This window comes from Euleptes europaea, chromosome 11, assembly GCF_029931775.1.
Source record: "Euleptes europaea isolate rEulEur1 chromosome 11, rEulEur1.hap1, whole genome shotgun sequence".
NCBI lineage: Eukaryota > Metazoa > Chordata > Lepidosauria > Squamata > Sphaerodactylidae > Euleptes > Euleptes europaea.
In genome coordinates, this window is record NC_079322.1 from 69,633,097 (window position 1) to 69,657,275 (window position 24,179).

Consider the following 24,179-nt stretch of genomic DNA (forward strand, 5'->3'; position numbering starts at 1 on the left):
GGGGGAGGGGGTCCTACTTTTACTGCCATTTTTGCAGAAGGTACCTCAAACTGAAAAGAGACACACACTCTGACCCTGCTAACAAACCCTACTGCTAAGTTAGCATGAGTCCAGACCTTGCATTACAACTATTCTCAATGATTGCTTAAACTCAGCGGCTGGGTGCCTGCCACCCAGAGCACAGGATTCCTTCCGTCAGCTACAGAGGGGAAAAACCACAAGCATGCAGAGAACTCTCCTTTCCCATAATCTAACCCGAAAAGTTCCAGTTCAAAGCCGTGAACATACAAAACACCTATGTACGTGCACACGTACAGTCACACACACGGACTGATCATACCATATTCTCCGTAACGTGGAGTCAGCCCAGTGTGCCTACGCTACCTATAGAGAAGTGCATACCAGCCCTTTTAAGTGCCGCAGCTATTTTCTCACGGTCAGAGTTTCGAACCTTTAAATTACTGAAAAAACACGACTTGTTTCCTTATGAGTTCACTAGAGCAGCAGCCCCCACTGAGGTTAGCAGAAAGGAACGTCCTGAGCTGTGCTGGACTTATTGTTCAGGTGCCACTGCGCCCCCTCTTTCTTCGAGGCCCTTCTCTTTTAAAACCTGGCCAAACCAAAGCAGTCCTGGCCTACTACTGAGCCCAGATCCTGGAAGCTGCTTGCGATCCCTGCGCTTCACCTATCTCTTTGTCCAATCCCCTGCAGGGACGCTGTGACTTTGCCCAACCTATTTATTATGGAGAAGAGGTTCCTGAACAGTAGGGCGACACGTGTAAACTTTGCGATCCGAGTCTAAACACGACAAAGGATTTAATGTCTGCCAAAGAACCAAAGCTACCTTGGAGGCTGGCATGGTCAAATCAGTTATGTGCAGCGGCCGTATTCTAATCTCAAGTTCCATTTAACTCTTAGAAATATTCCTGAGCAGAGGAAAACAGATGATCCATCGTAACCCAAGATTCCCGGTGCCCCGACGAGCACAAATGAATGGATTAAGGACAAAACTCACCTCCGTGACGTTTGAGGCTGGGCACTCCGTGAGGTCAAAGTCCACGTTTACAAGCTATTTGTTAAAACAACTTTAAAACGTCCATACTTTTATCGACAAACTAAACTATTCCTGTAAGATTTCCAGGCGGTAAAGCAAGCAATATTGCCTAAAAGGCTTTGTCGAATATTGATAGTTTGGCCTTAACAGCAACTCATCTGGGGATTTAAGTCATATTCTGTAGAGACCAAGACTCACAAACAACATACCCAGCCCTTACGAGGAACAACATTCCTCCACTCACTATTTCCCCCTGTGCTGGCATTAAAAAGGAAAGTTTCAGACTTCATTAAAATTTTTTTTTTTAAAGATACTTAGTTACTTTCTAGTTATTGATTCTTATCAATCTTTCTGAATATCCACAATTCTGACAGGTGCCTATTCCAACTAATGCAGTAGTACTGAAATGTAATTATAGGACTAACTATGGAGGACCCCCCCCCCATAGACTGGATGCAAAGCAGTTTTTGATACCCAACAAATGCCTTCCCTTTGGGAACAACAGCAGGAGACAGTGGGAAGCTTTGTTTTTACTATCACCACCCTGCTTCCTTAACATCTGCACATAATTTCTAGAACTGCTCCATGTCTTCAGGAAGCAAGCATTTTCCTCATTTCACCTTGGAGGGGGAATACTAGAGTACAATTCAGCGACCTCTGCCATTTACACAGGCTTTGCAGCAAATTAAAAGACAGAGTATCCCTCCAAAAAAAAAAGAGAGAGATGGAAATCAAAGTATTGGATCACCAGGAGCAAACTGAGTACCAGCAGTACAATTTGCAACAGGCTGTCAGGAACAGATCCTGCCCGTGGGGTTCGGTTAGCATTATAACAAATGTGAATACTTAGGGCTTTCCCCTCCCCCCCATGCATTTCATAAGCTCCCTTTCAAAGTAATGCAAGATATATTAAATGAATACAAAGAGGCACGTCTCAGAGCCTCAAGACAGTAAAATAAAAGATACTTGTTATGTTAAGAGGGGAAATTGGCTGGGTTATTCCTGTAAGAAAGCACTGGAAAGGAAGGAAGGCTGAGAGGATATAAGAGTCCAAGTTGAAGAGGCTGTATATAGCATTTACTCAAGAAGGAATAAGACCTTTCAAGAATGAGCTTCAACATCCCATGGCCAACTACCAACCATTTATGTTAGCCCATATGTTATTCTACCTATTATAAGCCCCTACCTGCTTATCTATGAAAGATAGGTGTGGGTGCATCGTCATTTCAATACCCCTCACTGAAGATAAGAGCAACCATTATCAAATATTCTTTGCTATGAATAAATGTTTTTAAAAAAACCTTTGCAAAGTTAGTGTTCTTGCAGCGTGAGTCACTAATCGCACAGTACGTCTCTTGAGAAGCATCTACACATGCTGTGTGGTGCTCCAGGGCACAGGACCCCCACAGTTCCCATGGGTTGACAACGTTAAAAGTCAAAGCCAAGACTAAAACCCTGCTCCTCGATCCTTGCCTGTTCGGCTTCCTTTACGGCAAAGCTTTTGCCGCCTGTAGCGTCAACAAAGTAGTCTGAAGGTTAAATGGGATGCTGCAAAGCGGGAATCAGACCGCTCGGGGAGATCCGGCCCTCAGGGCTTCCTCCAGAGCACGTCACCCGTTGTGTGTGGACCGGTCACCTTCAGCAGGTCACTCCACTATCAGTGCCACGTTGATGTGGGACAAATCTATCATGTGCCTGGAGAAAGGGGAAAACACAGGGGTCAAGGTCCATACAAAGGCTCTAAAGCTCATACCCATCAGCCTGCTGAAGGTCCTTCCTTGTCATACATTTCTGCCACAGGTCTGCTAAAAAGCTGACATCTGCACCTGGCATTAGAAGAAACAATAGCCAAGATTTAGGGATGGAGAGTTGGGGGCGGGGGAGGAGGAAGAGGAGGAAAAAGAGAAGGAGAAGAAGAGTTGGTTTTTATATGCCGACTTTCTCTACCACTTAAGGGAGACTCAAACTGGCTTATAATCACCTTCCCCTCCCCACAACAGACACCCTGTGAGGTAGGTGGGGCTGAGAGAGCTCTAACAGAGCTGTGACTTGCCCAAGGTCACCCAGCTGCCTTTGTGTGTAGGAGCGGGGAAACAAATCCAGTTCACTAGATTAGCCTCTGCTGCTCTTGTGGAAGAGTGGGGAATCAAACCTGGTTCTCCAGATCAGACACCACCGCTCCAAACCACCGCTCTTAACCACTATACCACACTGGCAAGGGAAGAAGAAGAGAAGTTGGTTTTCATATGCTGACTTTCCCTACCCTTTTAAGGAGAATCGACCCAGCTTACAATCTCCTTCCCTTTCTCCCCAAAACAGACACCTTGTGAGGAAGGTGGGACTGAGAGAGTCTGGAGAGAACTGTGACTAGCCCAAGGTCACCCAGCTGGCTTCATGTGTAGGAGTGGGGAAACCAACCCGATTCTCCAGATTAGAGTCCGCCGCTCACGTGGAGGAGTGGGGAAACCAACCTGGCGCACCAGATTAGAGTCCGCCACTCATGTGGAGGGATGGGGAAACCAATCCGGTTCACCAGATTAGAGTCCGCCGCTCTTAACCACTGCACCACGCTGGCTCTCCCTTTCTGCTCCAATGCTGTACACAGAAAAGCCATGTGGATTTCAGAGATATTCAGTTCCACACGGGTGGCTTCGAACTGAGACTTCAACTAGCAGCTTCGACAGAGGTTCAGTAACATGTCCTCTGCGCACATGTGCAATACTTCTGCTTATGCATAAAGGAAAATGGAAAGATGACAAGAAAAGCACTTCTGTGCGGGTGGGGATGCCAAACCCGAGAGTACAAACCACAAGGACAAGTGCATATTAATATTACCTGTGAAACTTCTGTTGAAATTTTAAAGCGTCTGCTGGCTCTTTAAATTTTGCAATGGCCTTCCGCTGTTGAGGAAGCATCTGTAAACTCTGTGGAAGACAAAGCACACACAACAGGTGCTTACACTCGGTTCAAGAGCAAAGTTTGGTTTCCTAACCCTCTCTCTCGCCCAAGAACTGGACCACCAGAAAAAAAAATTAGAACATTAGGCATCATTGCATAGAGGAGGGGTGGAAGGAACTTGCTGTCTCCACTGCGAGATGTGGTTGAAGTTGGATGCCGCTATGGTAGGCCTGTGTAACTTGCAACCCACCAAGCAAAAGGAAGCCCACCTGCTATGCTCTGTGACTGGAATATCCTTCCCCTGTCACCTTTTCAGACCTTGATAGAGGCTTATGTGAACCCAAATGATTAGATATAGCAAAACAAGGTCACAGGTGTGCAGCAGATCAGGGCTGCCAGAGAGGGCTCAATTGAGTAAGAACATAAGAAAAGTCCTGCTGGATCAGGCCAAGGCCCATCAAGTCCAGCAGTCTGTTCACACAGTGACCAACCAGGTGCCTCTAGGAAGCCCACAAACAAGATGAATGCAGCAGCATTATCCTGCCTGTGATCCAAAGCACCTAATATAATTATATATAATTATAATAAGAACATAAGAAAAGTCCTGCTGGATCAGGCCAAGGCCCATAAAGTCCAGCAGGCTGTTCACACAGTGGCCAACCAGGTCCACAAAGACGAATGCAGCAGCATCCTGCCTGTGTTCCACAGCACCTCATATAATACGCATGCTCCTCTGATACTGGAGAGAATAGGTGTCCATCACGACTAGTATTCATTTTGACTAGTAGCCATGGATAGCCCTCTCCTCCACGAACATGTCTACTCCCCTCTTAAAGCCTTCCAAGTTGGCAGCCATCATCAAAAGTCCAACTCCTACGTTGCTCTATAGAACAAAGAGTAAGGCAGGGAGCAGAGGGAGTGTTTCTGTAACCCGCCTTCAATCTTCCCAGGGCAGCAGCAAAACGAGGAGGCACGCCTCTCCAGCCCAGGAGGACCCAAAGCAGCAGCATGGGGGGTCCTGACACAGGGCCACCCCTTAGTTGTTTGCTGCCCCAAGGAGCTGCATGAGTGACGAACCAGCCCTGAAGACTGCGATGCACCTTAGGCCAAAGCCAAATACCAGTGAGAATCTTTGCCTACGCATAAGAACTTGTGCATGCATAGCAGGGGGTGTCTCCTTTACCAGGTTCTCATGCTGAAGGTCCTTCCAGTTTTAGAGGTGGGTTTGCTGGACTGCATAGGATGCTTGCAAGGAGCATAACCCTTTGGAATGGGGATCCATTAACAACTCTGTGAGTTTTGTTCAGGGCTGGATTCTAAGGATTTGAAATTCTTTTTGCAGTACAAATCCATCTTTCATCACAGCTCTGTTGAAGTCCGGAGGAAAAGTTAGATGTTTGGAGAAGGGCTCGGGTAGATTTACTCCCAGTCTGCCCTGATGTGGATGGCGCAGGCTGGCCCAAACTCCTCAGATCTCGGAAGCTAAGCAGGGTCGGCCCTGGCGAGTACTTGGATGGGAGGCCACCAAGGAAGTCCAGGGTCACCATGCAGAGGCAAGCTTGAAAGATAAAACTTGAAATAAGAGTTTTGTATTATTTTGTACATTCTCAGTTTTTTCCTGGTTCTTCTACATGGCTTTTCTGGGGTGTGTGTAAATAAACTGTTCCTAGATATGCACAGGTGTGTATATAAGGTTCTTCAGACTCAGCCCCAAACTCTGCACTAGCAGTGACTCTTGTGCCTTTGGAAGAAGCCCAAACACTAACTTCTTCTCCTTAGGCAGACTACAGTATTAATGCAGTGAAGCTGTCCGGAAACCAGTTGCTTAACACGTTCAAAAAGAAAACTCCTGGGACTTTTTATCCTGAGTATGGACCTCTTTACTATTGATGTAACGGAGGGAGTCTGGCTCCAATACATGAATCAGAGTGAAACTACAATTAACGGAAAACATGGGCAACCATGTTAAGGATTTCTTTCATTCATCATTAAGGCAGACCAATCTGAATGGCAGACTGATTAACCTGAATACATGAAGCTGCCTTATATTGAATCAGACCCTTGGTCCATCAAAATCAGTATTGTCTGCTTAGACTGGCAGCGGCTCTCTAGGGTCTCAAGCAGGGGTCTTTCACATAATCTACTTGCCTAGTCCTTTTAACTGGAGATGCCAGGGACTGAACCTGGGACTTTCTGCATGCCAAGCAGATGCTCTACCACTGAGCCACCGCCCCTCCCCAAAAACAGCATTGTCTGCACATGAATACACATGAAGATGCCTTATACGAAGTTAGACCCTTGGTCCATCAAAAGTTAGTATTGTCTTCTCAGACCAGCAGCGGCTCTCCAGGGTTGCAGGCAGAGGTCTTTCACATCACCTACTTGCCTAGTCCCTTTAACTGGAGATGCCGGAGATTGAACCTGGGACCTTCTGCGTGCCGACCAGATGCTCTACCACTGAGCCACAGCCCCTCCCCAAGGAATAGCAGCCATGACCAAGTGAGATGAATATATCTTTTATTGCAAGGAGCAAAATATGGACCATAAAGCAATGGAAAAAATTATTTTTACAGAAGTATATTATGTAAAAATAACCACATAAAGTTTACTGTAAAAAAATATTCTGTACAGAACATACACTTTCTTAGTAGCACAATTAGTCACTGAGCATAATTTTAGCAGACAGCTCCTAAGTAATGAGGAACACTAACGCTAGGCTAACAAAATTTCTATTTTTCAATCAGCTTTCTTGATAGTGACTGTGCACATATCATGTAGTTAAGCCCCGAGTCCAGCTGCAAACATTCTACTTATCCATGTACAGGTTGGTTTGCATAATTAGTTTAAATGATAGCACACTGAAGCTTACTACATTCTAATAATTAGTTGGGCCCCCTGAACATCTGTTCACTGCCACCAGTTTTAGAAACATTAAAAAAAAATCTGTTTCATGTCTGCTTAGTGCTGGGTAACGGTGGGCAAACTGGGATGAGACGATGGTTTCATATATTCTAGTATTCAAGTGGCAAGTCAGTAAAAATCTGCAGTTATACTTATTGAGTGAATCCACTAAAACTGTGTTTATTCATATATAGGGGAGTGCCAAGTGAAACCCCTGAAAATCTGGGTAATGGGGGAAAATGCAAGACCATTTTCCACGTTGCTGGAAATGACAAAAATCTGAATGTGTATGTGGGCAGGTCAGGTGACGGTTCAAGCACACAGCCCCGCGACATGCAGAGCAGGTCAGATGCGTCAACATAATGGAACAGAAAAAGCAAAACGTTTCTGGCAATTTCCACTCATTCTACAATACCACCATGTTGGAAATACAACGTCCCACCCCCTGAGAATACGCAGGCTACCGAATGTCTGGTCAGATAAAGCGCCCGGAAGAAGCTGCATCTTGGATCAATCTGCGTCTGAGGAGCAGAAGGAAGGGAAGGGCAGTTCCCTCGCGGTACCAGAATGTCTGCGGCTGCTCCGAGGCACCGGACGAGCCTCCCTGCGGCCAGCCACTGAAAGTATCCGCTTGACACAAATCAACATTTTCAGTCGCTTCTAAGTGCCATCACTTAAACTAACACGTACACCTCAGTCTCTACTTACATGGTAAATTTTCCACCACAATTGACACCTATTTCTTTTAAAACACTTTTCGAAACATAGTCCTAGCCCTGTGCACTATAGTACTCATTCACTATCAGAATGGTACTGATAAGTCATGGATCCTTCCTCTCCTCTCCACAGTCCCATTTGACCCTGGGACAGCTGATTTCATGTCACAAGACCCCAGTGATCTAACAGCCACACAGGTCAAGGGACTTAGGGTCAAAGGGGGAAAACAATTGCTCGTCTTACCTCTTCCATCAGTGCAGAGCTGCTGACAGGAAGAAGGGGGGAATTTCTCTCCCTTCCCTCTCCCCACCGCAACCTCCCTTCATCTGCAGGGCTCTAACTTCATGTGGTTCCCGTGATCGACCCGGGAATTAAGTTTCCTGTGGGCAGATGGGACTGCTGAGAGGGAGGGGAATGTGGGAAACAATCTTGAGGATCCAATCTACATGCAACAAGTCCTTTGCAAATGGTTCTTAAACAAGTGTTTGAAATGCAGATTTGGAGTCCAGAAAATTTGGACACATTTTTTCACTGAGATCCAAATTGTGGAAATCACCGGCAAGAAATCCCTGTGTAAAGAACTTTGAAACCTGTGAGCCAAATCTAACATATCATAATAAACGTGTTTAAATTCAGAATACAACAATATCCAACGATTTTATTTTTATTGGTGTGTGTAGACCAAAGAACGGTCTCTCGTCTTTTCAACATTTCTTAGTGTTCCCATTTCTGCAGTTAACAAAAATGGGCAGGCGAAATTTCACCATCATATATGAGTACAGGAGTGAGGCAAAGCCAGGCTTCCGAAGCTTGGCATGAGACCTGAAGGTTACACCATTCTCAACGCCTTTCCATCCTTGGTACAGAACAAGCTACTACTGGCTTCCAACTCTTAGATGATCCCTCTTTATTTCAGAAAGACTCTCCTGGGCCTTCTCAAAGTTGCACTTTTAAAGTCTTAAATCAGACTTGCCCGAACCAGTATGGCTGGAGGTTTCTGCATGACCCCTCAAAAAAAGAAAGAAAGAAAGAAAGAAAGAAAGAAAGAAAGAAAGAAAGAAAGAAAGAAAGAAAGAAAGAAAGAAAGAAAGAAAGAAAGAAAGAAAGAAAGAAAGAAAGAAAGAAAGAAAGAAAGAAAGAAAGAAAGAAAGAAAGAAGGCTTCTGCAATGTGAACTCAACGCCAGGCTTTTTTTTTTAAAGAAAAAAAAAAGGAAAATAAACACATCTGCAACCCTTCAGCTTTTAATGTTGGCACATTTTAAACTTAAAAGTGAATACACAAAGCTGAGCACTGCAGCCTCATGACAAGAGGCATACAGGGGACGCTGGTATGGACAAGATGGTGGCTAAAAAAAATCCGCACTCTCCTTGGCCCTGGCTCTTCGTCATGTCGCTCTGCCCTGCTTTTATGAACAACTCTCTTCAGCCAGCTGTGCTCCCCCCTCCCTGTCATCGGCCTTTAACCAGTTTAACTAAATACCCTGTAAAGCTAGATCTAGCCATTTTATACAGAAAGTATTTACCAAAAAAACAAAAAAACAAAAAACACTATTGGCATTTAACCACAACAAAAATCTCAACTTGAGATTCCTTCTCCCACTAAACAGGCCGCTAAATTACACAGTTTCCTCAACCTTCTGAGCAGCAAAGCAAGTTTCAACGTCCGTTAAAGTGAACATGAGGGACAAGAGACCACCGGATGGGGTCACTCCCCCTCCGCAGCATGCAGCGTCTCCTCTCCTCTGCCACTGGCGCTCTCCCTCTCCTGAACCTTCTTCGGCCCTGCTGCTAATAACTGATGCTCACAAGCAAGTTAGGTGTCTCTCTCTCAACTACTGCCGGACTTTCTCCCAATGCTTTCGCCTCCAGCCTCCTGTGAGAGCCAATTGGGAGAAAAAAAGAAGAAGCAGCTGGTTTTAGCTATGGCACCATTCGTCAGGGCGACATTCCATAAAACTATGAGTATGCTGTGTTACAATCATAGAATAGAATCATAGAGTTGGAAGGGACCACCAGGGTCATCTAGTCCAACCCCCTGCACAATGCAGGAAATTCACAACTACCTCCACCCACACACACACCCAGTGACCCCTGCTCCATGCCCAGAAGATGGCCAAGATGCCCTTCCTCTCAAGATCTGCCTAAGGTCATAGAATCAGCATTGCTGACAGATGGCCATCTAGCCCCTGCTTAAAAACCCCCAGGGAAGGAGCACGTACCACCTCCCAAGGAAGCCTGTTCCATTGAGGAGCTGCTCTGTTAGAAAATTGTTCCTAATCGTTATGGTGATTATAGTCACAGCTCTCTTAGAGCTCTCTCAGCCCCACCTACCTCACAGGTCTGTTGTGGGGAAGGGAAGGTGATTGTAAGCCAGTTTGAGTCTCCCTTAAGTGGTAGAGCAAGTCAGCATATAAAAACCAACTCTTTTTCTTAAAGTCACCCCCTTCTCCCCGGCTCCAGGGCTCCTGGTTTTGTGTGGAGGTCATTTTGTGGCTGGCTCCACCTCTGGTGGCAGCCATTCTATGGTTGCATCCATCACCCTGTGCCCAATTTCCAAAGGTGCCCGCATGCTCAAAAAAGGTTGGGGGTCCTTGATTTAGGGGAAGGGAATATTATTCTAAAGTAAAGTATTTTATGCCTATGTATTCTGCTTACAAACTGGAAAAAATAATTCCACTGCCTATCCAAGGGACCCTGCGAGGCTGTAAGCATGCAAAATCAAATGGGAAACCGGCTGCTGTTTGAGTAAAGGGGGTCTTGCCGTGTGGCAAGGAAGTGCAGAGAAAAATATTTAAGTTAAGAAACTTCATCTCCTTATTACTTATGATTTATGATCCTAATAACTTACTTTACCAGCTTCTGTTTTTGGGAGTCCAAGTACAGGTGCTAGGGAAACATATAAAATGGAGTTAAGTCCGCATGTCTCAGTTGCAGTAATACAAGTTCAACTTTCCCTTCTCCTAAAAGGAACTCCAAAATAAAACAATGACCATGCTACTCACTTTTCTATCACTTCCTAGAATACATACATGTCTTCTGGATAGTGATCTGTACTTCCTAGAACCATGCACATGGAAACAGAGCTTGAAATTACTCCACACAGAGTTGGGTTTCAACCACAGAGAAGCGGAACGCATCTCTCCAAAGTGCTTTTTACTATATGGGAGCTTCATCTGTAAGAGTTTGTGCATACTTTCTTTGTGCCGGCTTCTCTATTTCACTGGGTCACTTGGACTTTCACTGGTAGGTAAAGGTAGCCCCCTGTGCAAGCACCAGGTCATTACTGACCCTTGAGGTGATGTCACATCCCGACATTTACAAGGCAGACTGTGATTACGGGGGGGTTTGCCATTGCCTTCCCCGGTTATCTACACTTTACCCACAGCAAGATGGGTACTCATTTTACCGACCTCGGAAGGATGGAAGGTTGAGTCAACCTTAAGCCAGCTACCTTCCGTCGGGATTGAACTCAGGTCGTGAGCAGAGCTTTGACTACAGTACTGCAGCTTACCACTCTGTGCCACAGGGCTCACTGGTAGGAGCCCACAAAGGACTGGCAATGCCAGTTCCTGTGCAGCTTGCAAAGGGAAAGATTGGGTCAAACCATGTCCAAAGCCGATTTAGACAGCAACAAGGAGTAAATGAAAAGATGTAGAACATTACAGCAACTCAAACGTATTTGGGGGTGGCCCCATGTGAAGATCAAAGAGATCAAGCCCTACAAGGGCCTGGCAAAGAGACCCACAGACTCCCCACTGTGACGTAACCCAGAGCTTAGCAGCTATAAGTAGTGAAAAGGTCACCAGTATAAGGAAGTTCAATTCATAAGCAATGCTATATGAACATCAGTGAAACAAAGACACACTCATGTCATTCTTTCTTTTTTTGTTTTGATTTCATTTTTCATTTACCTACAACCTTTTAACTTCATAAACCAACCTCAGCACATACTTGACATTACTATAAGCCAACACTACATAGTACTCTAAGAAGGCTATGTGGGATGTCCTAAAAACAGGCATCGTCATTCATTCAGGCTCTCTATCATAGAGCCACAAAAAGAATCTTTTAAGTTCATAGTTTTAAAACATAACGCTAATTTAAAAACATAAATAACTTTTTTTAAAAAACCTGGATCTAGTCATGAATTCTAAGAATCCTGTCTGACTTAGTTGTCAACACTGATGAAGAGCAGATCATAAGAGAAAGAGACCAGGCAAAATATTCTTAAACTTAATGGTACCCTTCTGCAGAAACCTGCTTGGGAAATACAAGAAGGTGGATTTTCACCTTTAGTGGGATGGCGTGATGTAGCAGTTAAGAGCGGTGGACTCTAATCTGGAGAACCGGGTTTGATTCCCCGCTCCTCCACATGAAGCCTGCTGGGGGACCTTGGGTTAGTCACAGTTCTCTCCGAACTCTCTCAGCCCCACCTACCTCACAAGGTGCCTGTTGTGGGGAGAGGAAGAGAAGGCAATCGTAAGCCGCTTTGAGACTCAATACAGTGGAGAAAAGCAGGGCATAAAGACCAACCCTCCTTCTTCTGTAGAGGCATGCCACTGGGTGGGGAAAAATGTCCAAGAAACCAAGCACGTCATACATGCAATGGCATTGGCTATCGTTGCTACCTTTCTTCAGAACATGGGTGCAAATGACTGCAGCCTAGAGAGAAGTTTGAATATAAGCAGCTAATAGCTAACAAATAAGCATTTAGGATGCAGTGCATCTAATCTCTGAGCCAGCATGTCACCACAAACCATGACTTTGCACCAGCACTACAGGTCGCTTATGCTGAAGCTAATGATGATGAAGAAGATGATGAAGAAGATGATGATGAAGAGGAGTTGGTTTTTATATTCTCTACCACTTAAGGGAAAATCAAACTGGCTTACAATCACCTTCCCTTCCCCTCCCCACAACAGACACAGTGTGAGGTAGGCGGGGCTGAGAGAGCTCTGAGAGAATTGTGACTAGCTCTTGGTCACCCAGCTGGCTTCATGTGGAGGAGTGGGGAATCAAGCCCAGTTCTCCAGATTAAAGTCCATTGCTCTTTTTATAGTTTTTTTTATTTTTTTAAATTAAATTTTATTAACATTGCAGACTAAATCAATTTCCATCAATCCAAGGACAATTGAAAAAAGCATAATAAAAGCCATACATTTTTAAAGGGGAGACATCACAAGGTGGATCCACATAAGTCTTACTTGTCTCCTACTACTGAGCTAGGCATTCATATTGCTATAAAATCACAGGGGGACAAAACCCCATCTAATCCAGCACCTTGGCACAAGGCAACGTGAGTTGCCCAAGGACTCAGCCACCACTGCAACAAGCTGTCACCCACATAGACAAAGGGGACAGGAACTCTACACAAAAGTAAAGCCTATGATTGGTTTATTACTTGAAATGTCAAGTTCTCTTCCTGTTAGTGGTGGTGGTTCTTGGCTGCATAGATTATTAGTCTCAAACAAATGACCATTATTGCAAATATTGTGCTAGTAAACCATTTATAAACCACCGCTCTTAACCACTACACCACGCTGGCTCTCTTTAGGGTTGAAGATGCCAAGGGACTCAAGAGTCTTTCAAAATGAGGCCATGAGCCAGGGACATTAAATGACCAGCACACCATCCTTCCACCAATGTTAAAAAATGGAAGTGAGACCTGAGCCACACTCTCAGCTGCCCACCCCACAACTATCTGGATTTATCAAATGAGTTTAAACTCTTCACATTATGCCGTGAACTGCATCAACTACAAAATTCCCCAAGACGATTCCTACAAGTGTTTGTACTGGCATGCTTATTCGTTTGGCATGCGAACAGAATGTCAGGATGCTTTTTGACATGGTAGACCTCCCCCCCCACCCCAATTACAAAGCATACAACCGAGATGGTTTTTCTTAAATATCAGAGCTACTCAAAGGGACATCATGGAATTTGCTGTAGTCCAGCATGAGGAAGCTCTCAGATCCGGAGGTCTTGGAATCCAAATTTAGGTTGCTAGGCAGGAGACTAAAAGCCAGGACCTCCAAGGTAGCTTTCTCAGAAATGCTACCTGTTCCACGTGCAGGACCAGCTAGGCAGGCACAGTTGGTGAGTCTCAATGCGTGGATGAGACGGTGGTGCAGGGAAGAGAGCTTTAGATTTGTAAGGAACTGGGCAACATTTTGGGACAAGCCGGGCCTATACAAAAGGGATGGGCTCCACTTGAACCAGGATGGAACCAGACTGCTGGCGCGTAATATAAAAAAGGTGGCAGAGCAGCATTTAAACTGAACCTGCGGGGAAAGCCGACAGGAGCTGAGAAGCATCCGGTTCGGGCAAACTCAGTGCACATGGACAAAGGGAAAATTGCTTCAGATTGCCCACATGGGAATTACTTGGACATGAAAGGGAATGGGGAAAAAATGATGGATAGCCACTTAAAGATGCCCAAAGGCACATGCCAGGAAAGTCGAAAGAGAAACAGTATGGAGGTGTTTCTATGCTAATGCTAGAAGCCTCCAAGCAAAAATGGGGGAATTAGAGTGCATGGTTTTAAGGGAAAACATAGATATAGTGAGCATTACAGAAACCTGGTGGAGGGGAGAGAACCAGTGGGATACAGTCATCCCTGGTTACAAACTGTATAGAAATGACAGGGAAGGGCATATTGGAGGGGGTGTTGCTATGTATATAAAGGAAGGCATAGTGTCTAATAAGCTAGAGACCATAAAAAGGGCACACTCGTCCACAGAATCCTTATGGGTGACGATTCCGGGACCCAAAGGAGATTTAGTACTGGGGACGTTCTATCGGCCCCCTGACCAAATGGCTCCGGGTGATCTTGAGATGGAGAATGAAATTAGGGAAGCATGTAAAGGTAATGAAGTAGTAATAATGGGAGACTTCAACTTCCCTCATATTGATTGGATAAATGTATGCTCCAGTCAAGCCAGAGATAAAATTTTTAGACATCCTAAATGACTGTGCCCTCGAACAGTTGGTCATAGACCCAACCAGAGGGGAGGCGATCCTGGATTTAATACTCTGTGGTGCTGCCAGTGATTTAGTGCGGGATGTGGATGTAGTTGAGCCAGTTGGCAATAGTGATCACAATGGCATCAAATTTAATTTATATGTAAGTGGGAAAGTGACTGGGAAATCTCACACAATTACCTTTGACTTTAAAAGAGGGAACTTCTCTAAAATGAAAAAACTGGTAAAGAGGAAGTTGAAAGGAACAGTTAGAAGGGTTAAATCTCTTGAAAAGGCTTGGGGGTTACTCAAGTCCACATTACTAGAGGCTCAGCTAGCTTGTATACCGCAGGTCAGGAAAGGTAGTAATAAGTCCAAGAGGTCACCACCATGGCTAACATGTAAGGTGAAGGAAGCAATTAGAGAAAAAAAGTCTTCCTTCAGAGACTGGAAGGTTTGCCCAAACGAGGCGAACAGAAGCAAACACAAACTTGCACAAAGAAAACACAAGCAGATAATTAGAAATGCAAAAAAAGATTTTGAGGGGCATATTGCTAAACACATCAAAACAAACAATAAGAAATTCTTTAAGTATATTAGGAGTAGGAAACCAGCTAGGGAAGCGGTTGGACCATTGGATGACAATGGGAGTAAAGGAACTCTAAGGGAGGATAAAGCGATTGCTGAAAAACTAAATGAATTCTTCTCATCTGTCTTCACTGTTGAAGATACAGGGCAGATTCCTTCTCCTGAACAGAGATTTTGGAGAGGGGAAAATGAGGAACTGAGACAAATAGTGGTAACAAGGCAGGAAGTCCTAGAACGTCTAGACAAACTGCAAACTAACAAGTCACAGGGACCAGACGGTATTCATCCTAGAGTTCTTCAAGAACTCAAATGGGAAATTGCTGAACTTCTAACAAAGATATGTAATATGTCCCTTCGATCAGCCTCTGTACCAGAGGACTGGAGAATGGCCAATGTAACACCCATTTATAAAAAAGGTTCCAGGGGGAACCTAGGAAATTACAGGCCAGTTAGCTTAACGTCTGTTCTGGGTAAATTAGTGGAAAGCATTATTAAAGATAGAATTGTCAAGCATATAGAAGGGCAAGGTCTGCTGGGCAAAACCCAATGTGGCTTCTGTAAGGGTAGGTCCTGTCTCACTAACCTATTAGAGTTTTTTGAAAGTGTCAATAAGCATGTGGATAGGAATGAGCCTGTGGATATTGTGTATTTGGATTTCCAAAAAGCTTTTGACAAAGTCCCCCACCAAAGACTGCTAAGCAAACTTCATAGTCACGGGATAAGAGGACAAGTCCTCTTATGGATTGAGAGCTGGCTGAAAAATAGGAAGCAAAGAGTAGGAATCAATGGTCAGTTCTCACAATGTGAGCAGGATGTGAGCAGTGGGGTGCCTCAGGGATTTGTGTTGGGACCAGTGCTTTTCAACCTGTTCATCAATGTCCTGGAGTTGGGGTTAAACAGTGAAGTAGCCAAGTTTGCAGATGACACCAAATTATTTAGGGTGGTTAAAACAAAATCGGACTGTGAAGAGCTCCAGAAGAATCTCTGCATACTGGAAGAATGGGCATTAAAATGGCAAATGAGATTCAATGTGAGTAAGTGTAAAGTGATGCATATTGGGACAAAAAAAATCCAACTTCACATATACACTGATGGGATCGGTGCTGGCAGCGACAGACCAAGAAAGGGATCTTGGGGTGGTAGTGGATAGCTCAATGAAGATGTCAACCCAGTGTGCAGCTGCTGTAAAAAAGGCAAATTCCATGCTGGCTATAATTAGACGAGGAATAGAGAATAAAACTGCTGATATCATACTGCCCTTGTACAAATCTATGGTGAGACCACACTTGGAATACTGTGTACAGTTCTGGTCACCACACCTAAAAAAGGATATTACAGAGCTTGAGAAGGTGCGGAAAAGAGCAACCAAAATGATTAGGGGACTAAAGCAACTGTCCTATAGGGAGCGGTTAAGACGCTTAGGGCTGTTTAGCATGGAAAGAAGGCGGCTGAGGGGAGACATGATAGAGGTCTATAAAATTATGCATGGTTTGGAGAGAGTGGACAGGGAGAAGTTTTTCTCCCTCTCCCATAATACTAGAACATGGGGTCATCTGCTAAAGCTGGAGGATGAGAGATTCAAAACAGATAAAAGGAAGTATTTTTTCACACAACGCATAGTTAAATTGTGGAACTCCCTGCCCCAGGTGTGGTGATGACTGCCAGCTTGGAGGGCTTTAAGAGGGGAGTGGACATATTCATGGAGGAGAGGGGTATTCATGGCTGTTAGTTAGGATGGATATTAGTCATGCTGCATACCTATTCTCTCTAGTATCAGAGGAGCATGCCTATTATTTTGGGTGCGGTAGAACACAGGCAGGATGGTGCTGCTGCACTCGTCTTGTTAGTGGCTTCCTAGAGGCACCTGGTTGGCCACTGTGTGAACAGACTGCGGGACTTGATGGGCCTTGGTCTGATCCAGCAGGGCCTTTCTTATGTTCTTATACCAGGCAGGAGAAAAAAAGATGCCAAAAGTAATATAACAGCCAGCCCTCTTTAAACACAGTATTATAATTCCACAGCCTTGCAAGAATGCAAGTCGTTTTATTATTTCTTCCACCTGCCCCAGAATACATATCTTAACAGTATTGTCTGTCCTGAAAAATACAGATTTTTTAAAAGAGCCATCAGGCAAAATGAGTTTGTGCAGGGCTGAGGTAGGCCAAAGAAAGCAGGGAAAACTTCTCAAGGAACTGTGTTGTTTTTGCCATCTGGCAGAGGGTGTATTTGAAAACAATGTACAACCCTCCCCAGCATGTAGCTTCATACCCCCCCATACACACACATTCCAAATACCGTATATACTCGCGTATAAGCCGAGTTTTTCAGCCCAAAAATACGCGGGTCAATACGGTAGAGGGGGGAGGGAGGAGGGAGGGGGGAACTTACCGCCGCCACCTTTTCCAGGCCGGGAGCGGCCTCCAGAGGCCCCCTGCCGCCGCGGGAAGGGCGCTCAGACGCCCCCGCCGCCTTTTCTCGGCCGAGAGCAGCCTCTCAGCCGCCCCCGCCGCCTTCTCCCGGCCGGGAGTGGCCTCTCAGCCGCCTCCGCCGCCTTTTCTCAGCAGGGAGCGGCCTCCAGAGGCCCCCTGCAGCCGCGGGGAGGCCGCTCCGCCGCCCCCGCACCACTTCCCGCCGCCAGGAGCGGCCTGGGGGGGCCTCCTGCAGCTGCAGGAAGGCCGCCCCCGCCGGATCCGCCGCTTCCCGCCGCCAGGAGCCCAGAAGGTAAGCCTGCGGGGGGGGGGGGGGTTATAAGCTGACCCTCGGCTTATACGCGGGTGCCTAATTTTTCCCCATTTTTGGGGAGAAATTAGGCACCTCGGCTTATACGTGGGTCGGCTTATACATGGGTATATACGGTATCCACAAGGATGCCACACATTTCTCAGTGGAACTGTTCAGTAGGCAGACTTACCTTGGCTCAGCACTGATAATCAGACTATGCAGGACTACAGCTGGTTGTTGATCAGAAGCTGGTTCACAGTTTAGGTCAGGGGTCCCCAACATGGTGCCCATGATTGCCAGGGCGCCTGATGACATCTTTTCTAGTGCCCGCCAAGTGTTTTTGGGAAGAGGGTGGGGCCAGGCAGGGCCTTTGCCTAGTAGCTGTGTGGATTTTTGTTGAAATGTTGCTTTGGCAGCAGCTGCCACCACCACACAAGGATCTACATTGTGGTACTGAAGTTAATCTGTGGCGATTGTTTTGTGGCTGGCTCTGCCTCCTGAAGCAATTTTGTGGCTGTGCCCACCATGCCGTGTCAGAATTCCAGATCTGCCCACAGGCTCAAAAAGGTTGGGGACCCCTGGCACTAGTTCTACCGCTACTCTGTGAGCAAAGCAGCTACACAGGGAAGTTGCCAAAAGCGAGAGGAGAAACAGCTCCTTTCTCTCCCTTCCCCTCCCAGCCAGGCAGGGAAAGAAGCAAATGGGCTTCTGATCTCTGCATTGCAAAAGGGAGAAAAGAGCTTCTTTCCTCTCCTTTTCCCTGCAGCACAAGCCACCAGCTTGGGGTGAGAAGAAGGGAAATCAGCTATGCTTCTGAACCCCCCTACATGTGCTGCATTTCAAGAAGTCTAGGAGGCAGCAAACAGGTCAGAAGAACCCAACTTCAGAAGTCTCCACCCCAAAAAAACTTTGGTGGGTACAGAGCAAGATTTTCCCAGCAGGAGATCAGAAGCCTTCCCCCAGCTGGGAGTCAGCAGCTGATAGCTGCAAGTAGCCTGTTCCTGTGAATACACCTGAATGGGTTGGGAACAGTCAAACAGCCATTGGCTGCTTGATCACCTCTGGCAAACAGGACTTGAGCTGAACTGGCAGGTGTTCAAGCATCTCTAAATGCCAGTGGAACATCTTCCCTCAGCCTATGCTTTCCGCCTTCTATGGTCTCAAAATCACAGAAACGCCCCATTCTAGCCAAACTGTCTGTTGTCAAGGAAGACCATTTGCCCCTTTCCAAGTATCAGTCCATCCCAGCGAACAGAAAGCAGGCTCAGTTAAGAAAGATTCCTGCGGGTCAAACAAGTCCAGGTGCTTGCAGGTTGCTACAGCCACAGGCATAACCACAGCCCCTACCAGCTGATCTGGCTCCCGGGGCAAAATTTATTTCCAGTTGGGCAACGTGGCCATTGGTAAGAAAGACTGTGAGCGGTTTTAATAGTGCCCAGGCCATCAATGTTGGATTGACAGGGTACACATGAAGCTGCCTTATGCTGAATCAGACCCTGGGTCTATTGTCTATTCAGACCAGCAGCAGCTCTCTAGGGTCTCAGGCAGAGGTCTTTTGCATCACCTTCTTGTCTAGCCCCTTTAACTGGAGATGCCGGTGGTTGAACCTGGGACCTTCTACATGCCAAGCAGATGTTCTACCACTAAGCTACCGATGAGGCCACTACTTGACTTAATGGACCTTTGGCCTGATCCAACAGGGCTCCTACATTCTTAGAATCATAGCGTTGGAAGGGACCACCAGGGTCATCTAGTCCAACCCCCTGCACAATGCAGGAAATTCACAACTACCTCCCCCACACACACCCCGTGACCCCTACTCCATGCCCAGAAGATGGCCAAGGTGCCCTCCCCTCTCATGATCTGCCTAAGGTCATAGAATCAGCATTGCTGACAGATGGCCATCTAGCCTCTGCTTAAAAACCTCCAGGGAAGGAGAGCTTACCACCTTCTGAGGAAGCCTGTTCCACTGAGGAACCGCTCTAACTGTTAGAAATTTCTTCCCAGTTTCTAGACGGAAACTCTTTTGATTGAATTTCAACTCGTTGGTTCTGGTCCAACTTCCTGGGGCAACAGAAAACAACTTGCCACCCTCCTCTATTTGACAGCCCTTCAAGTACTTGAAGATGGTTATCATATTCCCTCTCAGTCTTCTCCTCTTCAGCCTTTTTGAAGGGCCTGGTTGTGGACTTCCCTGCAGCCGTGTGCCTGGCCACTGATGAGGCCACTGCTAGACTAAACGGACTTTTGGCCTGATCCAGAAGGGCTCCTACATTCTTACCGGCGTTGGTTGAACAATTCGGCCACCTTTGAGAACCTTACGTTTCCAAGCTCTAGAGCAGGAAGAGCCGCATTCCATAACCCCCCTTTAAAACACTGCTATCATTCCTGAAGATTTTACTGATGGATGGAAGGTTTCACTCCATAAGCAGGCCTCAGTCAAAACTCTTCCAATCCCTGCCACCCCCTCGTGGCATACTGACAAACACCTGAAATGGGAGATTGCTCTGTGTGATGGCAGGATCCCATGCTAATCTCTGGCACCTGGCTCTAGGAGTTTCCTTGCCTGTGATCAGAGGACACACCATGGACAAATGACTGCAGGACCCCTCTAGCTTTGCCATTCCTTTCTACAAGTCTCATCTCTACACACTGGGAGTGGCAGGGGAAGGAGAATCCATACACCCCTTACAATAATAATTCCTGCTCACGTGGATAAGGCAGTTATTATAAGCTGTTCATGAGGAGCAGCAACCCCCCTCCTCCAATACTTCCATCTAACAACACATTCTTCTCTTTAGGTTTCAGCATTTTTTCTACTATGTGCTTTTTAAAAATGCCCCCCCGCCAGCACTTTCTCAGGAGCAGCCCAGGTTCTCTGCGAGAGGAGCTGTGGAGCAGTGGGAGGCGGCAACCGCTAGGCACGTTCTACTCCATACTGTTTTCCTGCATGCCGCTGAATGTAAATTTCTTTGATCTGGAAATCTTTTCCTTTCAGACACAACAGGGAGGAGGGATGCACCATTAAATATACGTAGTTAACAGCTCAAAGTCCCCTCCCCTTCACCTCACCCCAAATGCTTTTCCTAGTAAAGTAAAGCTTTGTAGGATGAAAGATTTCTGGCACGAGCAACAAAAAAGCCCAGGGTGATCTACCTGAATGGGTCCTACTGACATCAGCAGGTTCTTCAGTTGGACGTCCGTGGTTGACGAAGAAAGCCCTTCAACTGACACGACGCAGGGCTGAGGTTTGCACTCCACCACTCGCAGGTTCTGTTTATTCGGCATCATGCGGCCTCGGCCCATCTGGCCCCCCATGCCTCTGCCTCTCCCGTGCATAATGACCTGCCAACAACAAAGTGAGCTGGGTTTTTTTTTTTTTTATTTGCCTGCCGTCTCTTAACCGATCTTGACAGACAACGGGAAACTTAGTCATTCGCTTAGAAGGAGATGATGAAAGCAGAGGGTGATTAAAAAGGTGTTGTGTTGCTGCCGGCGAATTTTAAAAGGGCCGCATGTTCGGAACTCGTTTGTCAACTCTCGGATTTCTCCCTGGTTGCAAATGTGCGGCTAGGCGGGAATTCCAATAATAATGGCACGAGGGAAACTCAGAATCCCATAGAGGCTTTCCAGAGAGATATGTCTTGCCCCCCTGAGCTGCTGATCTCAGAAGCGCTACCGGCCGGACAGCAAGACGACAACTTCCTGATGCACAAAACAGCAAACACTGTTTGCTTTTCTAGAACAAAGGAAGTGATGGTCCTGGGCATTTCTCTACCATCACAGTGGACTACTGGTGTGGACAGTGACGTTTCAGGTCTTAGTAATCCATGGTAACCTCAAAATGACAACCCAGCAAGGTACTAAAATCCTTTATATAACATCATAAATCCTTTATATACCATCACTAGAAACCCTCCCCCCTTAACTGTTTCTCAAATCAACTGAGATGATTAATACATTCAGAGTCTGAACAACCAGAGGCAGTTATTTTTCAAGCAAACAGCATGGAACCAACACAAATCTGGATCGACAGATCACCTTTTTAGCTTGATGAATCCCCTGGATATTTTTCAGCCCCTGAGGAACCGCTGAGTGAATCTGTGCCAGGTGGTGTGGATAGGGATGATGCGGCTGTTGGATTGTTCCCTTCGTCAACGTGACTTTCCGCACCGGCTGATGTCTCTGCTCTGGTGGCTGCTGGAACCGGTGGGGAGGCCCCTCTGGGTGAGAAAGGCCAACGTTCTCGCCACCCTGTAGAAGACGACAGCATGCCGTTCAGGAGTTTACAAAATGCCACGCACATTTCCTGCCAAGAGTTACTGTGAAACAGAAAGCTTGTCCATATGCATTGGCTCTATATTCTGCTAAAAACAGAACCCGGCGTTATGTAGAATTTAAACACTGTCCTGGGACTGTGGGATAAGAAAAGTCTTGACTCCTTTGTAGTTGGAGGCAACACTCACCCAGGCCCTAGATTGACTTTCACTCCTGAGTCGGTATGCATATAAAACAAATGCTCATACATGAAAGTGGTGCAACCTGACAGCAACAGATTGTTTGAGGGAGGTCGAGTCTCCCCATTGCATGACCATATCCTGCGAATAAGTACAGGTCTTAAAGGTAGTCCACTGTGCAAGCCCCAGATCATTACTGGCCCATGGGGTTGCAAATCATTACTGACACATGGGGTGGCATTTACTAGGCCGACTATGTTTAAGGCAGTGGTTTGCCACTGCCTTCCTCAGTCATCTACACTTTCCCCCCAGCAAGCTGGGTACTCATTTACCAAACTCGGAAGGATGGAAGGCTGAGTCAACCTTGAGCCGGCTACCTGAAACCGACTTCAGTTGGGATCGAACTCAGGTCGTGAGCAGAGCTTTGACTGCGGTACTGCAGCTTACCACTCTGCGCCATGGGGCTCCCCCTGCACACAAACCCATACAAAAAAGGGCAACCAAAACGAACAAGGGAACGGAGCACTTCCTACTACAGCTAAAGCATATGTGTGCGTTTTTTTCTAAAGATAACTAAGCAAGAGCATGATGAGTTTACAAAACTATAGCATGAAGAAAGTGGAGAGATGAATTTAACTCCCTCGGTGCTAGATCCTGAGGTCACCCAATGAAACTGACCGGCAGCAGAATACTTTCGAACACCGTCTCTTACGGAATGTCTTTGGCCCTCCATGTGATCACAGCTACTGGCTTTGAAAGCTTTCAAAGGAGGACATACAAAATTCATAGAGGTCTACTGGCCTACTGGCTGCTCTCAACCATGGTAAGTTCAATTTAGCCTCCACCTTCAGAGGTGATATGGCCCGGAATACTAAATGGAAAGGGGAAATCAACGGTACAAGGCTATTGTCTTCCTTCCCTGCTTGGGACCAAAGTGTTTCGTTATGACTGGGGCAGGAGGCGGGGGGGGGGGGGAACAGGATGCTGGACCAAATAGACTGCTAGCCCGATACAGCAGGGTGCTTACATTCTTTAAACAGCATGTAAATCTACCCCCTTCCCCCAAGTCTTTTCTGGCCCCTAGCAGCAGATTTCACTGTTGTGACCAAATTATTTTCAGAAACCCACTAGTCAATAGTAGGCAATTCTACTAAGTAGGCCATTCTTTCAATGAACTGTTTAGGAGGGGTATTTCACGGTTATTTGTAGGTTAAAATGCAACCTTAGATTTTTGCTTCCTAAAGAGACACACACACTTCTAAAAACAATGTCTACAAACATTTCAGAGTACATTTAATGCTGCAGTGGGACCAACATTCAGTGGAATTAATCTTCTGCTAGGTTTGCCTTTCCAAAGCCTTTTTACCTCGTACGGTAGGATGTTTTTGCTGGAGCATCCACCGTAAGTGCCACTTGCCCGCAATGCAAGCATCACGCGCATGGCTTTGAAAGCTGAGCTCACAGTAGTGGGCATGCCCTATCCTCAACCCTTAGTTTTAGTTAGCCCAGACTACCTCTTTGGCATTTAATCTTGAGATGTAACCCTCTTGGATCTTGTGTAGTCTTAATTTTTCAACTTGAAGGCCCTAACGTGTTGAGTCACACCACGTGTTATTCTTAGTCTCAACTGTCTCCAGTTCAATTTTTTGGGGGGCAGCAGAAGTGTGTTCATCACTAGATATGTAAGCGACCATATTTTTAAAATGTAACTTTTTGGCAATAAGTAAGACCCACAGAGGAATGTCAAGTTTTTTTTAAAGCTGTGCACTCTATCATGGACGTCCTGACAGCTTCACAATGAAGATGAAGTTTTGTTTGCCACCAATATTAGCCGGGACAAATTTATTTATAACAAATGCTTTGAGGATGTCCTGATTAAAAA

The 24,179-nt window shown here is 46.1% G+C and overlaps 1 protein-coding gene across 1 annotated transcript in view; it reads right to left on the reverse strand.

Moving 5' to 3' along the window:
* Window positions 1-2,687: 2,687 nt before the first annotated feature.
* RBM33 (RNA binding motif protein 33) overlaps window positions 2,688-24,179 on the reverse strand; it is a 104,513-nt gene continuing 83,021 nt past the window's right edge. The window contains exons 17-20 of the mRNA XM_056857126.1: window positions 21,882-22,094; window positions 20,997-21,185; window positions 3,890-3,978; window positions 2,688-2,749 (exon numbers count right to left, since the gene is read on the reverse strand). Of these exons, the coding sequence (XP_056713104.1) occupies window positions 2,701-2,749; window positions 3,890-3,978; window positions 20,997-21,185; window positions 21,882-22,094 (540 nt within the window). The 3' untranslated portion in view covers window positions 2,688-2,700. The remainder of the gene's footprint in view (window positions 2,750-3,889; window positions 3,979-20,996; window positions 21,186-21,881; window positions 22,095-24,179) is intronic.